Consider the following 14,953-nt stretch of genomic DNA (forward strand, 5'->3'; position numbering starts at 1 on the left):
CTATCTACCATTTCTAAGATAACACAGAATCCAGGACAGAAGACTATATCATTGTTTCTTTAAAAAGTCTGGCAGATACCCTCAGTCGTGGCAGTGTTTGGGGTACCATTTGTCTAAGCAAAGATAGGATGAATTTCTATTAGAAAATTGGTTTATTGAAAACAAAATGAAGACATGTCAGGATGAAATCAAGGAAGTACATCCCTAAATAAACCTTAAATCTTAAAAAATTCCACTTTTGCATGCTAGGACATACTATAATATGTGCTCTAAAATGAAAGACTATTATTAGAATGTTAAGTGTTTTTGCTAGAAATACAATGTCCAGTGAGGCCACATGTGGCTATTGAAAATTAACTGAAATTGAAAAAATTAAAAATTCACCTCCTCAATAGAACTAACCACATTTCAACTGCTCAAAAGCCAGTTGTGACTAGTGACTACTATAACTGGATAGTACGGGCATTGAACATTTCCATCAAATAGTTCTATTGTGCACCATTGTATTAGAATAGTCAGTGTTCCTCCAGAATACTGTGACATCATCAGAACTTTTCTCAAAGTAAATGCTCCTCTTTAAATTTTTTTCTCCTGGAGATTAGCATTAGTGAAGGTTGGGGTAGAGGAAATAGATGAGTGAGGCCTGTCCTCTGGATGGCTGTGGATTATATTGAGGTTCCTCCCTCTGTGAGCTCACTGACAATGTAGTGAGAGCCCCAGTTAGCCAGTGCCTGACACTTGGCTTTGAGAGAGGATGTGGATGCAGAACCTGTCCTGATGGTCTTCACGCATCAAGGGAGCTATTCATTAAAAGGAAAATCCTTGGATAGTGGATGCTATATTTTAAAATCAGGTATCCACTTTAGCACTTAATAAATACTAGATACTTGAAAACATTTTAATACTTTATTTTCCTTAAAACAATGAGAAAAATTGTCATTTTTGGAAAATCCATTTCTCATACTCTCTCTTTTTATCTAAGTCATCAATTTATAGCATTTTCACAAATGCAAATGCTAACTCAGTTCAATTAATTCTCTTAGTACATATTCTTTTTCTTTTTTTTTTTTGTAGGACTGGAGTTTAAACTCAGGACTGTATGTTTCTAAAGCAAATGCTCTACCACTTGAGTCACACCTTCCATCCATTTTGCTCTGGTTATTTCAGAGATGGAAGTCTCATGAATGTTTCCCCAGCCTGGCCTTTAACCTCTATCCTCCTGATCTCAGCCTCCCAAGTAGCTAGGATTATAAGCATGAGCCACTAGCCCCAGAAGAATACATTCTTTTTAAAACTTCTAATTGTATTTTGTGGTAAATTTTCTTATTTAAAAAATGACTACAAGTCATGCTTTGAAATAAGTTCAGGTTATAAAAATTAAGAATTTTAATTACCACTGAATGCTGCTACTCATCAGAAATGATTTGAAGTTGTAGAGAACATGGAATGCAAATATTAGTCTATATTTACTCCTTCAATAATGTGTACTCATCAAATGTGTAACTTGCTTAAAATGACTATTCTTCTAGACCTAATCTGGACCAAATGTAATCTGGACCAAATCTAGAGGTTTGTAGAAATTTCCAGCTGCAGGTTTATTGTCTTCTCCAAGTGACATACATTTTTAAAATAAGTGGGATATAGTTAAAACTCTTTGGAAATAGAACTAGATTTCAACCCAGCCCTGCCACTCTTAGCAAGGAAACTGTACAAAAGTTACTTCACTTCTCTGAATTTCAGTCACATTATCTCCAAAGTGAAAATCAAACCACTGAGTATGCAGCAATATATTTAAAAAATTTTTCATATATTAAGGATATTAAGGTATTTATCAGTGGAATGCTGGAAACTCAACAATTACTAGTTTCTGTCTTGCTATAAAGGCATCTTCAAAATTCATGATTGGTGGTGACTGTATCTTATACCAAACATTGGCATGACATTTTTTTTCTACATAATGAAAACTATAGTTACAATAACTGCTAGTTATCAAGGGCTCACTATGTGATAAGGACTGTATTTCATAAGCACTTTGCTTAATTGTTTATTTTTATATTAACCCTATGAAGTAAGGAGGGTAACCTCCATTTTACAGAAGAGACAGGCTCACAGGGATCCTGGGACTTGCCCAGGGTCATTCCTCAAACACTCAGTCTGTCCACACTCTGAACACATCAGAAACCCTGTAAGACGCATTCTAAACCCCAGTGAGTTGAATGATAAAAGAGTGAGTTTTACAGAATATAGACTATTGTTCTATATTGTATCTCCACCGAAGGAGTTATTAAAAAAAAAACTGTTGAATCTGTAGGGATTAAGAAATATGTTCAAAGCAGAGATTAGCTCTGATGTTTCTGTTTGTAGTATTAGATTTCATGAGCATAGTCTCGAATTTTTCACATTTTTAAAGAAAACTGTGACAAACACTTTTTCTCAAAACCAGTCGTATTACCAGTGTTTATGAAATAAAACTGCTATGGCTCTAAGGATCAGACAAGCATGAGTAAGTAACCATCTCAGTTATGTGCCAGTCTTACTGGATCAAAGAATAAGACCTCAAAATATCACAGATTCTAATAATTACCCTGAAACTTATTTTTTTTAAATTTCTTTATTCATATGTGCATAAAATGTTTGGGTCATTTCTCCCCAAAACTTATTTTTTAAAAACTAATTATGGCCTAAGAAAAATTAAAAATTCATGAAGGAGGTTGAAAAAACTGGGAGAAAGTTGAATGAGTTGAAAGAGAAATTGTAATTCCAAAAATAAAATGTAAATGCTCACTCTGGGATCATTTTTTTCTTAAAAATGCTCTGCATGCTTTGCACGCCTCCCATTATTATTCACTTTCTCCTCATTTTTTTTTTCTTTTTTTAAATGACACTCTGGCTTGAACCCAAGCCCTTGCACATGTGAGGTAAGAGCTGTACCACTTGACTTAGCTCCCAACTCCCCTTACCCATTGTTGACCTAGAAAACTTCCTTGGGTTTTGGACAGTGATAAATTTGGTTAAATACTGAACAAATCACCAGAATATTTGCACATATGTACTGCAGGGGGAAGAGTTTGTTGGATTACATGGGCTTTCATGCCTCAGATAGAGAAAGCAGTAACAAATGCTATGGAACTTGCAGCTTGACATGCAAATGTGAGAAGTTAAGTTCTGTATCACTGAATCCACTCATTCTTTTGATTTCTGCCTACAAACATTTACGGAACCAGAGAGCCACCATTATTACCTTCATCCATGCCATTAAGTAATTCTGCTAAATCTTCATTTTTATTGTCAAATTGATGTTCCTTCCATGTTTCACCATTTTCACTTCGAAGAACAATGAGTTCTCTCTCTTTTCCTCTCATGGACCCAAAATGAGGAATTTCCACTATGACAGGGCTGGAAAAAAAAAAAAAAAACTACATTATTTTGATATCCAGTTAAATATATTTATGGTATCATATTCAAAAAAATGTTTTATTGACTGTATTAATTTGAAAATCAGAGGTGCCACTCAGGTTGGGAATGATTTCAAAGCTGCAGAATCATTTGCTAATTAAATAATAATATATTAGAAGCCTGATAACATGCCATCATTCACTCACAAACAGTTCCCAAAGGCCTATCATATGTTAGGCATTGGACTTAGTGTGGGAAAATATTTGGCATATAATAACAGGAATTTGAATTAAGGAATTTAAAATTATTAAAATAGGCCATAAGAAAAAATGTTGGTCCATTTAAATAAAACACGGTGTAAGTATATATTATACAAAATGCTAATGATTTAAAAGGACACAGTCATTTCTTTAAAAAAAGAAATTATGTAAATTTCCTAATTTGAAAGCTTTGTTTTATTTTTTCCCTTAGAAATAAGATAATATAACAATCTACTCTCTCCAAGAGTCAGTCTCTATAGCTTCCATGGCCTGTGTAGTTAAAACAGTTTCTCTGATTTTCAATTTGGGAATAGGTAGAGGGCAGCTTGATTCCCTAGCTCTAGTATAATCTGTATGGGAACATTTAAATTTTTGACAGTGTCCTTTTGCAAAGGAATGTAAAAGAATGGTTGCAAATTGAAGGTAGCCAATCAAGCCATGGTCAATCATTTTGTTAAATTTTACAATGGGATAAATACTAAAAAAGATGAATGGGATAAGCAGACCACAATCACACACAGTTTATGTAGTTGGATTGTGCAGCTTTATTTTATGACATTTAAGTAGACAGTATCGTTATTCTCCTACAGAGGTTGTATATAACCTCGCCTCTTAACCTATGTGTTTATGTACGTGCAATATCGGAAGATACAGGCTTAAATAGCTAGAGCACAGAAAGGGATAGTAGTTGTAAAGGATCAAAAACAAAATATGAATATTTGGTTTCGCACAAAAGTATTCAAAATGGGGATATACAGTAATTTTACTTTTGGCAAAATACTTATAATCAATTCAAATTGAAGTTCAAAAATATTTTTTATGATATCTTTATTTTTTAATAGGTAGAAAGAAAAGCAACTACTGCTAACAATGTTAATAAGTTCTTACAATGTTAATAAGATCTTATCATAGTTTTTAACTTTACCTTATAAGTAGATATTAAATTTTATTTGCTTTTTTTGAGAACAAGATACAATCTTTGCAGGTTAATGTGTCAGATACTGTCTCTGTAAATATTTAAGAAGTGTGGCTTTGTGTATGACATTCAACAATATTGGGGAGAAGGTATGAACAAGGTCTTTGACCCAGGGGAAAGCCAAGCATAACTTTTCATGACAGGTTTCTTCATGCAGACTGCCAAGGCACATACAACAGTCAAACAGACAAGCCAACAAACGAGATACCAACACACTTCAGCTTGAACAAGACAAAACGAAATAATTTAACAACTTAACAGAATATTCTGCCTGCTACTTATTTCTTTAACTATTTTGTAATCCCAACACTTTTCAAAATCATCTCACTTATTGATGACTTTTTCTTCTCAAATCCCATAAGATTACAGAGTACCAGAAGTATATTTTTAAAGGTCTAATCACACACACAGACACACGTATACACATACACACATATTTACCATTTATAGCAAATGTTGATTCAAATCTGACAAATACCTTCTCTTACACTTGGTCAAAATGAAAGACTGTCATCTAGCTTAAAAATGTATCATATTCTGAAGAAACATTTCAAATTAAAGAAAGGTTTACAGAAGCACAAAGTGATAGAAGCAGAATGCTTGCAGTGAATTCCACATGCTTGAAGAGCACAAGAGAGGTAGCAGTGCTACATTAAGTCAAGCCACTATGATTTCTTTTCTTTCAGTGACACACATCGACTGAAAGCATTAAAAAAAACAACAACTTAAAAAAAAATAAACTTAAGACAAAAATAAGACCATGGGTGTGACAGAAAAAAATTGGAAATGGAAAAAAATTGTAGACATTCTTTATCTTGTCTATAAAGGTCCTACCCAATAAATTTTGTTCCTTGAGGCCCAAGCTGCAGGATTCGGCTAACCAAGCTCTCACCCTCATTTACAGGGGGAGGATTGGTAGGAAGATGCAGTTTACTGAATAACATCCATGCAGCAGGAAGAGAAACGAGAAGGGGAAATGTAAACAAACTGTCAGTCACGACAGAGCCTGCCTGATTTTACCCAAGTGCCACCTCAGACAATGAAGTCAATTTATTTTTTTCTTCTTATAAAATACCATATCACAATGAATTGATTATGTCCCTAAAAGTTATCTTTAAAAGGACATGTCCCCCGAGTAGCCATTTATTTATTCCGTGGGTGATAGAATTCCAGCATTTGTATTTTTGTTTCCTAAGAATGGTGCCTTGACTTCCACAGGGCCGATGGGGTCCGTGCACTTGCTGGGCAGAGAACATGCTTCTTGGTTAGTAAAAGCCTTGATCAGCATCTGAGTTATGGAAGTGTCAGCTTATTAGCCTTTCACAGAATCACACAGCTTTTGCGACCTTTGGTTGCTACAGAGAAAGTACCTTGAGTCAGATCCAACTAAGTCATTTTAATAGATAACTCCTTGAGTTAACAAGGATAAAGAAAATCAAAGATGTAGTGAGAGGGCCAAAATTAAAATTGACAAAACTTACCCTAAAAATTGTGCCCCTGCAGGACCCATTTCTACCAGTCTACTGGCTAATCCCTCTCCTTCCACCATGGGGGGTGGGTTGGCCAGTTTATGTCTCTTTACCAAACGGCAAGTGATTCGGGTGGGCGCCGTACACTTGCGTGGAGGAATGATGATTCTCATCCCATGGTGACGGCTTCCTCGCATGGAGCCACCTCTTGCATCCACCATAAAGCTAACCAGAAACCTGCGGGGAGAAGACCAGAGCCAAGTCAAGGACAGAAATTAGCTTTTTCATCAGGCTTTGAAATTAAATGTTTAAACTGATAAGTGATTGACAACATAGCTATCGTTTCCTCTCTTCAAAGATAAATTGGAAAGAAATACAGTGGAGTCACATCAAAAATGCATTTAACTGGTTGGTACACTGTGCGAAAACTGAAATGCAATTTATTTTTGGAGACTGACCTCCCAGAAGCCAACCACTTTATCCAATGCTTACATAGAAGGTAAAGTAAGGAATAGTGAGTTTTTATTTTGGAATAAAAAGTAGCTGTTAAAAGGACTCACGTCTTTAGAATAAAACCCCCAACACTGTTTGTGGGCTTTGTGTGTGGCTTAATGTATATTGAAAGATCATTTTATCTATTAAGTATTTTCTTCCATATACTAATTATGGAATCTCTCTCCTATACAAGTAAGATGAAACTCCACGGTATGTCTTAACACATGCAACTGATTAAGAAAAAATGAAGGGATATTTAATCATACTAACACTAATTTTTACTAAGATGAAAAATGTAAAAGTAAAAGCAGATGACTAGATTTGCTAAAACAATTTTGATGGAAAGGGAGTAAATCTTTTCAGTATAAATACAGCCATAAAAGCTATTTAGAATAACCTAAATTTGAATATTCATATAGTGATACAAAAAGGAGAACCAAATCTTTTTTAGAAAGCGTCTCTAAACAATATAATTTTGTCATTGGCCTTTACATCAAAGCTAATAATTAGGAAAACATTTATCTGCACATAGATATGGCAACAGAGAAATTAACTGTGTCATATCTGAGGAAGAGCACATTGAAATTCTGCTTCGTATCATGTATGAGCAGGTGCACCACTGTTACAGTTATAAGCACTGTGGCAAACAGTAATCAATGAGCCTGACATACTGCACAGTGCATGTCACATGGGGGATCATCAACACATATTCTTGCATTCCAATTTTCACAAGGGAAAATATACTTATTCCTAGAACAGCACCAAATACTGATAATTATGAAGTTGTTTGAATTCCAAAAGCACTTTTTGAGAAATAAAATCCCATCCATCAAAATTTGCTCATCTAGAAACAATACTAACATCTTACAAAAAAAAATGTGAAGCCCTTTCATGGACTTCCTAGCTAAAGATTCTCTCCTGAAGAGTGATGATTCTTGACACTGTAAGAGGGACCTTGTCAACCAATGAAACATGCCTGTAACCCTCACAGAGAGAGGCATTAGGAGGGGAATAATTTTTCAGCCAAGATTTCTAGAACCAATTCTGCTTATGAGTATGGTGGACTCACCTTTACACCCTTTTACTCATTGTTGGATATAACCATATTACTTAGGATTAGTTTATTATGAGAGACTGGTATCTCTATGATATTAAAGGTAAGTAAGAAGGGAAAGAAAGACTTAATAAAAAACACTCTTCCCTAGTCAAAGAAAGACTACTTGTTCATTTATATAGTTGTCCACAGGAATTGTTTCCAATGCTCACTCAAAATTGCTCAGGGCTGCTTACATTTTCTTCGATACTTATGTATATTACATATACACGTATACTATATAGTATATATATATGTATATATACATATATAAAGCAACTATTTTTAGTCAATAATAAAAGCAATATGACAATATTATAGAGAAACCTAAGATAAAGTCTGATTTTTCCTCTGCATTTTATAATTAAAGTCAATTGTCACTGGGAATAATAGTAACAGAATGGATTAAAAATGAATCAAGGCAAACAATGAGTTTGAGAATTTGCTGCATTAGTACAAACACACTAGTGTGTTTTCCCTGGGAGGGGAATGTTTGCCCTGACAACAGCTGAGTGTCAAAAACATAGACAGCACTTTAGGGCTGTCTCGTTCATAGCTTGACCTGTATGTCCAAGCATAATTTCAGCACACAATAAGCATGTAACTGATGTTGAATGAATAAATCCATGAGCAAAACTAGTTTGCTACCCGTGTTTAAAAACTGCAGAGGTGGGATATGGTAACTAATACCAGTGGATGATAGATACACATAGATACACAGTGATTACTACTGAGCAGTCTGAAGGTAGTGTAAGAAAGTTATTAGGATCAATATAAAAACATTCCACCTACAAAGACTAGCTGGATGAAATGCACAAAATATTATTGCTACCACTACTTTAATGACAAACTGGAAAAATCTTTTTCTTTGTGCTCTGCATGGCACACAATGCAGAGTTGGTGTTCATTAACAACCATTTATTGTTCTAAACTTTTTTGATTTCATAGGGAAGACTGAGCTAAGGTGGGAGTGCCTGTAAAGAATATTTAATAATATAATGAAATATAGTGATTTATTTTCCAAACTCAGTCCCTATACATGTGTGGGGAAAAAAAATCATGCAGCACAGGTTGTAGAAACAAATTTGTAGAAACAAATAGAAATAAATTAAGGTGATGCTTAATATTTGTATCTTATTAATATCTAAACTATAGCATGAATTCTAAAAATGGTCCTAAAACTAATATATGAATATTTCTAGTTTTGCAAACAGCAGAATGACAAATGCTGATACACTACAGACACTGACACAGTCTAACTGTGTGAAAAATGCACAGAAATTAAAAATACAAAAAGGATGTTTCACATAAAGGACACAGTTATCACCTTGAGTCATACTGAGGAAGTGGAGAAGAATAGCTGCAAAATAATTCAGAAAGCAAATGGAAAAAATTAATGTAAGATAATTAGAAGCAAGCAACAGAAAATGTCAATGACAAGCAAAGAAAAATAAAAGCATCAGCAAATGAAACCATGGCATTAGGCATTTGTGGGAAATTCTGGAACAATATTTGCCTTAAGTGGCTGACGTTAGTGTAATATTTTCAAGTGTACAACAGGCCTATTTTTCCTTTTTTAGTAAGTCCACTCTAGCTGTCATTACTTTTGCTTTGCTGTACATATCTACTGTCTCCAACAGAAATTCAAGGGAGATCATTTCCATATTCAAATGCTTCACCTCTCCAGCATATGGAAAAGTTCATTTCAGACTTGATTATCTTTTCTCAGCTTCTCAGTTTACTAAATCAAACCGAACAACAGTTGTTCCATATGCAGAGTATACACAGTGACGGTTCTATGGTGGCCATTCACCAAGGTTAGTTCCAAAAAACTGACATGTTTGTCCACTGAATGTATCCCAAGTATTTTGTACATTCCTTCTTAATTCTGATTTTTGTTTTGACTTGTACAATTTCAGGCTCATATATATCTCAAATAAAGCAAGTAAGTATTTTAGGCAATTCAAAATTAGCTTCACTATAATAATTCAAGATTTTTCTAATTCAATTAAACAAATACAATGTTAATGACTTGAGACCACCATGTCATTTATAGCTTATAAGTCACTTTCGTGTAAATTACTGCCATTTAAATGACATAGTATTGATGTCATTTTCAGAATTGTGTTAGGAAGGAAAATTCTATAATTATACTTCAACCTATAGCATTCCTCTGAGTTCAGACTTGTCTATAAAATGAGGATAATGAGTAAAACCTACCTCATAGTGTCATTTGAAGGTTCAAATAAATATTAAATGAGACAATACATGTAAAAGATTTAGTACAATGACAGGTACATGAAAAGGACCAAGTAAGTGTTAGCTATTACAATGTGTTTCATTAGAAGCAGCAGAAAAAACATCATGTAATATCTAAGGCACGTCATGAATGCTAATTACTGTTAACTTACTCAATTCTGAGTCCTCCCTTGCTTGTCCTTGATCAATGGCCAAAATGCCGATTTCAATGGCAAACATACTTTGAGATGTTTATCATTTTAAACAACTTATTTTTATTCTATTTATATAGATATCAATTATCCTGAGAGTGAATTAATTACCTACTGAAAATGAATCCAGTATTTAAAAATAAACTGATTTAGCAATTCACTTATCAAAACAGGTCACCTTTTTGCTCCTGCTTTAAATTTCACTGGCAGTGAGGCAGCAATGAGAAGCCCCTTTGATGTGGTTTATACTCAGCACTTCTGGGGAACACACATCTTATGGTCATTTTTTTAAAGTGGACTTATTTTCTTTTAAAATTAATTTCTTTTTTCCAATTATAATTTAATACAACTTAATTATAATTTTATTGCAAGAAGGCAAAAGGTACAAACTGTCAACTGGAAGCTTTCAAGTTTTCAGTTTCTTTTTAGAGGATAATCACATAAAACACATCATTTGTCAAGTAAAAGGATGATATCAAATAAGAAAAAGATAAGAACACCAGTGCTTACTGATTTAAAAACTTCACACGTGTTTGAAATTCTTCTATCATTAGATGTGAAGCACAAAATCAGTTAGTTAGGTAAGTTAACAGAAATAACTATATAGTTAATTTTTTTTAATTGAAAGGAAAAATTCAAAATTTAAAGATTGGAATAGGCAGGAAGTTTTGCTGCACTGATAACTTATTATTTTTTTTCAACACTGTGCTTTTAGTAATAAAAATAAATATACAGATTTGCCTAAAAAGCTTTTATTAAATGATTTACAAATAAATTTCATATAGACACACCACGAGTATATATTTCATATGAATTAGTAACTACAAATAATAAATGCATGTTATTTTTTAACAGGAGAAAAAGAAGTGACATTTCGGTTACTTACCCCGAATGAACAGGGCTTGAGACAAGATTCACGTTGTCTAAAGTGTCTGCAGCCCAGCTGTAATGTCTAAGAGAATCTGAATCAAATTCCCTTGTGAATGTCAGATGCTGAAAAAAAAAAAAAAGTGTATTACATCAACAACTCACACACAACACTGATGTTCTCTAGACATACAAAATATATTTTATATTTCTCTACTAAGTCCAGATACATTTAGATACTTGTATTTCCCAATAATTCTAGATAAATTAACATTCAAAAGAAAGAATTTGAAAGTTCGAGTACAGGGGACTGAGGGGGAGAGATGATGGGGGCAATGTAAGTAATGTACAATGTAAGTCTAATAAGAATTGTCACTACAAATCCCCCTTTGTATAATGAATATATCCTAATAAAAGGAAGAAATGGAGGAGGTAAATATGTTAATTATCCTGATTTGATAATTGCATGATACATATGAAATCATCACATTTTTACCATAAAAAAACGCACAATTATTTTGTGCCCATTAAAACCAGAAATTAATAAACCTTGATTTCTCTGAAACAAAATAATGTTCGAGTACAAGAACGTTAAAAAATAAAGTTGATTGATACCCTGTATTATCTCAGTATTTTAAGAACACACCCTAGGTAATTTGGGTGGTAAAAGAAGTTATTATAGAACTAATTCCAATGATTTTAAGCCTTTCAACACAGGTTCAAATTAATCCTACACAAGTATAAAATATTTTCCCAACTTTCAAAATAAAAACAGAAAATTCAACATGACTTCCAATTCCAAGCGGACAAGGTTACAACCAGGTAGAAATCATATCTGAATGCAGCAGAGGGCAGCTGAGGACCGAGAATTAAAACTACTCCTTTGTGGAAAAGGGAAGCTCTTGGAGTGTTGAGCTGACTCTTACCATTTTAAACTTGGTGGCAGCTGTCAGTTATTAGTGCAAATGAATTTGGACTTTGTCCCTACAGGGATCACTGCTGAGGACCAGAACCATCACCAGAGTTCTCATGGAGATTTGGGTGGCCTAAAGCACGTTGTAGTGTTCTACTAGTAACATTTGCTGCATTCTGGGGCCATACAGAACAGGAAGCTGAAAACCTCACCAGAAACATCCCTGCAAAGTACGATGTGGCTTTTATGCAGTGTCATGAGAAAATGATTAAGAGTTTAGAACCTGTAATGGCACATGGACTTGCAGATCATACTAGGATTTCAATTAAGAATGTTATAGGGCCAGAACAAACCAGAAGTAGTCTTACTTACCAGGACAGCAAACTAGCCTTATTTCAACAAAATCTTGGATTAAAATGATCATTTATTTGTTGTTTGGATTAGCAGAGGGAGAGTGAAACATCACCAGGTATGTCACACTCCTTGTCCTACATAAAATGAAAAATTGCCAGATATGGCCAGAGCACATGAACAAAAATAGAATGACAAAAGAAAACCAGAGAGACACTCAAAACCAACTCATAGGTCATCCAAGTTTTGGGGGTAAGCTAATAAGAACTTTGTAATAACTATGATTCTTCCTTTTAAGAAAATAGAAAAGCAGAAAATAAAAAGTACAGATTTCAACAGAATATTGGAATATACAGAAGGAAGAATCAAATGGATATCTATTCAGTTTAAACACAATGTAAGTTCTTGACTCAGACACAATAAAAAGTAAATCGTAATCATAAATGGAAAAATACACAAAATGAAAGGCAAAAAAGAATAAAAAATAGTATAAGACTTATGGAACACAGAGAAAGATTTTAACATAGGTAACTAGACTCCCTGAAATAAATGAGAACAAAGCAAAGCTATATTTGCAAAGACAATGGCTCAGGCTGCTCTTAATCTGATGAAAGATAATATCTCACAGACTCAAACCAAGTAAGTGTCAAATTTTGCCCTGCTTCCTACTAAAACCTCAGTAATAGCATTCAAGTATTTAAAAATACAGAGAAAGAGAGAGAACAAAGAGACCTGAGAGAGAGAGAGAGAGAAAGAAAGACAGAGTCAGAAACAGAGAGCAGACATACAGAGACAGAGAGGAAAGGACAGTAAAACAAAGGATGGGGAATTTTTTTATTGAAAAAACAAAAAAGGAAAGAAGCCCTTTTTACCAAAATGGTGCTAAAAGCAAAGAAGGAAGCTCCTATCCCTACCAAAGCTGAAGCAAAAGCAAAGACTTTGAAGGCCAAGAAGACATGCACCCATGGTCACAGAAAGAAGATACACATGTCACCCATTTTCAGGTGTCCCAAAACACTGCAGCTCCAGAGACAGTCCAAAAAACATCGAAAGAGTCCTCATGAGAAACAAGCTGGATGACACTATGTCATCATCACGTTCCGCCTGACCACTGAGTCAGCCACGAAAAAGATAGAAGACAACAACACACTTGAGTTCATGGGGGAGGTCAAGATCAACAAGCATCAGATTAAACAGGCTGTGAAGAAGTTCTATGACACTGATGTGGCTAAGGTCAATATGCTGATCAGCCTGAGGAAAGAAGGACCTGACTAGCTGCTGATTGTGATGCTTTGGATGATGCCAACAAAGTAGAATCATCTAAACTGAGTCCATCTGGCTAATTCTAAATATACATTTTTTCACCATAAAAAAAGAGAAAAGAAAATCCAAGAAAGCAAAAGATCAAGAGGTTCAAATCCTCCATCCCTTTCTTTAAAAAGAAGTTCTAGAAAGAAAGAATAGTAAAGAAAAGGGGAGGATATCAAGGAATCAATTTAAGACACTTTCCCAGAACTGAAGACCTAAGTTTCCAGAGTAAAAGGATCCACTGAGTAGACAGCACTCTGGTTGAATTCAGATCCCACTGTGGCACATCAACATGAAATTTCAGAACCTGGACACAACAGCAGGCACAGTACTAAGCTTCTATCACACTTTTAATAGCAAAAACTGATAGCAAAGACAATGGAGCATTCCATCAATGTTATAAGAGGAAACAATTTTAATTTAGAGTTCTGTAACTAGGCAAGTCAAGCATGCAAAGAGGATGACATTTTCATATGTGTATGTATATATGTGTGTATAAATGTTCCTCATGCAATCTGTAAGGGAACTATTGAGAAATGTACACTATAAAAATGGAGAACTAAATTTTTTAAAAAAGGCTTGGGGCCCAACACAAAAGGAATTTTCATGGTGATGAAGGATGATCCAAGAGGTGACTATGCAGTGCGCCTTCAAGCAAAAGCTCTAAAAGAGGTGAGTTAAGTAGATGAGAATGACAGATGAGAACAACAATATACTGAAATACATTTATACATATGTATAAATATATTGAGAGGAGATTTGCACAACTGGGGAGGTTTGTGGGTTGGACTGGTGAGTTAGAGACCACCAAACAAATGAAAAAACTAGGGAAAATAATGTGCTGAAAAAGAAGAGCAATTATAATATACACCATAGCTGTGAACAGTATTTATGTAGGTATAAAAGTATAAGCAAAAATATAAGTACTAAATATAAATATAGCCAAAATAAATACAACTACTTCGGGAAATAGGAAGATAGGAAGTGTGCGTGGTACAGGTAGATGTGAAAAAAAAATTAGTTTCTTTATCCATTTGGGGAAGTCAGGAAAATAATTCCTAAAATGGAAAGAAGCCAAAAAAAAGTAATACATATAAATTATTTAGAGACATGGAGGCACAAAGTAAAAGTTATCAAAAAAGTTTCACCTTCCAGTTGTCTCTGGAAAGGTGAAATAAAAGATAGAATATATATACAGGGATTACGTTTTTCCTAACAAGTATGTCTTGTGCAATGATGTGAATTTGCATAATTTTGTTAACACCTAAATTTTAAAAACTATTCCAAATTATGTGGATTTTAAAATGTCCTGAAAGCAAATAAAAATATAATTTGTAGAGTACTTATATGTAAGTCACTATCTGGGTCCTGGGAA

General features: G+C 34.2%; 1 protein-coding gene across 12 annotated transcripts in view; it reads right to left on the minus strand.

The window, feature by feature from the left end:
* Window positions 1-14,953, minus strand: part of Ank3 (ankyrin 3) — a 618,024-nt gene that overhangs the window by 64,510 nt on the left and 538,561 nt on the right. For 9 of the 12 annotated variants that reach the window (XM_074078913.1, XM_074078915.1, XM_074078914.1 and 6 more), the window contains 3 exons: window positions 11,026-11,132; window positions 6,114-6,338; window positions 3,242-3,396 (listed from right to left, as the gene is read on the minus strand). In XM_074078913.1, coding sequence (XP_073935014.1) covers window positions 3,242-3,396; window positions 6,114-6,338; window positions 11,026-11,132 — 487 coding nt within the window. Of the gene's footprint in view, window positions 1-3,241; window positions 3,397-5,466; window positions 5,566-6,113; window positions 6,339-11,025; window positions 11,133-14,953 lie in introns of all 12 variants that reach the window. The other 3 variants (XM_074078910.1, XM_074078911.1, XM_074078912.1) reach the window with 1 other exon arrangement.

Source organism: Castor canadensis, chromosome 7 (genome assembly GCF_047511655.1).
Source record: "Castor canadensis chromosome 7, mCasCan1.hap1v2, whole genome shotgun sequence".
Lineage (NCBI taxonomy): Eukaryota > Metazoa > Chordata > Mammalia > Rodentia > Castoridae > Castor > Castor canadensis.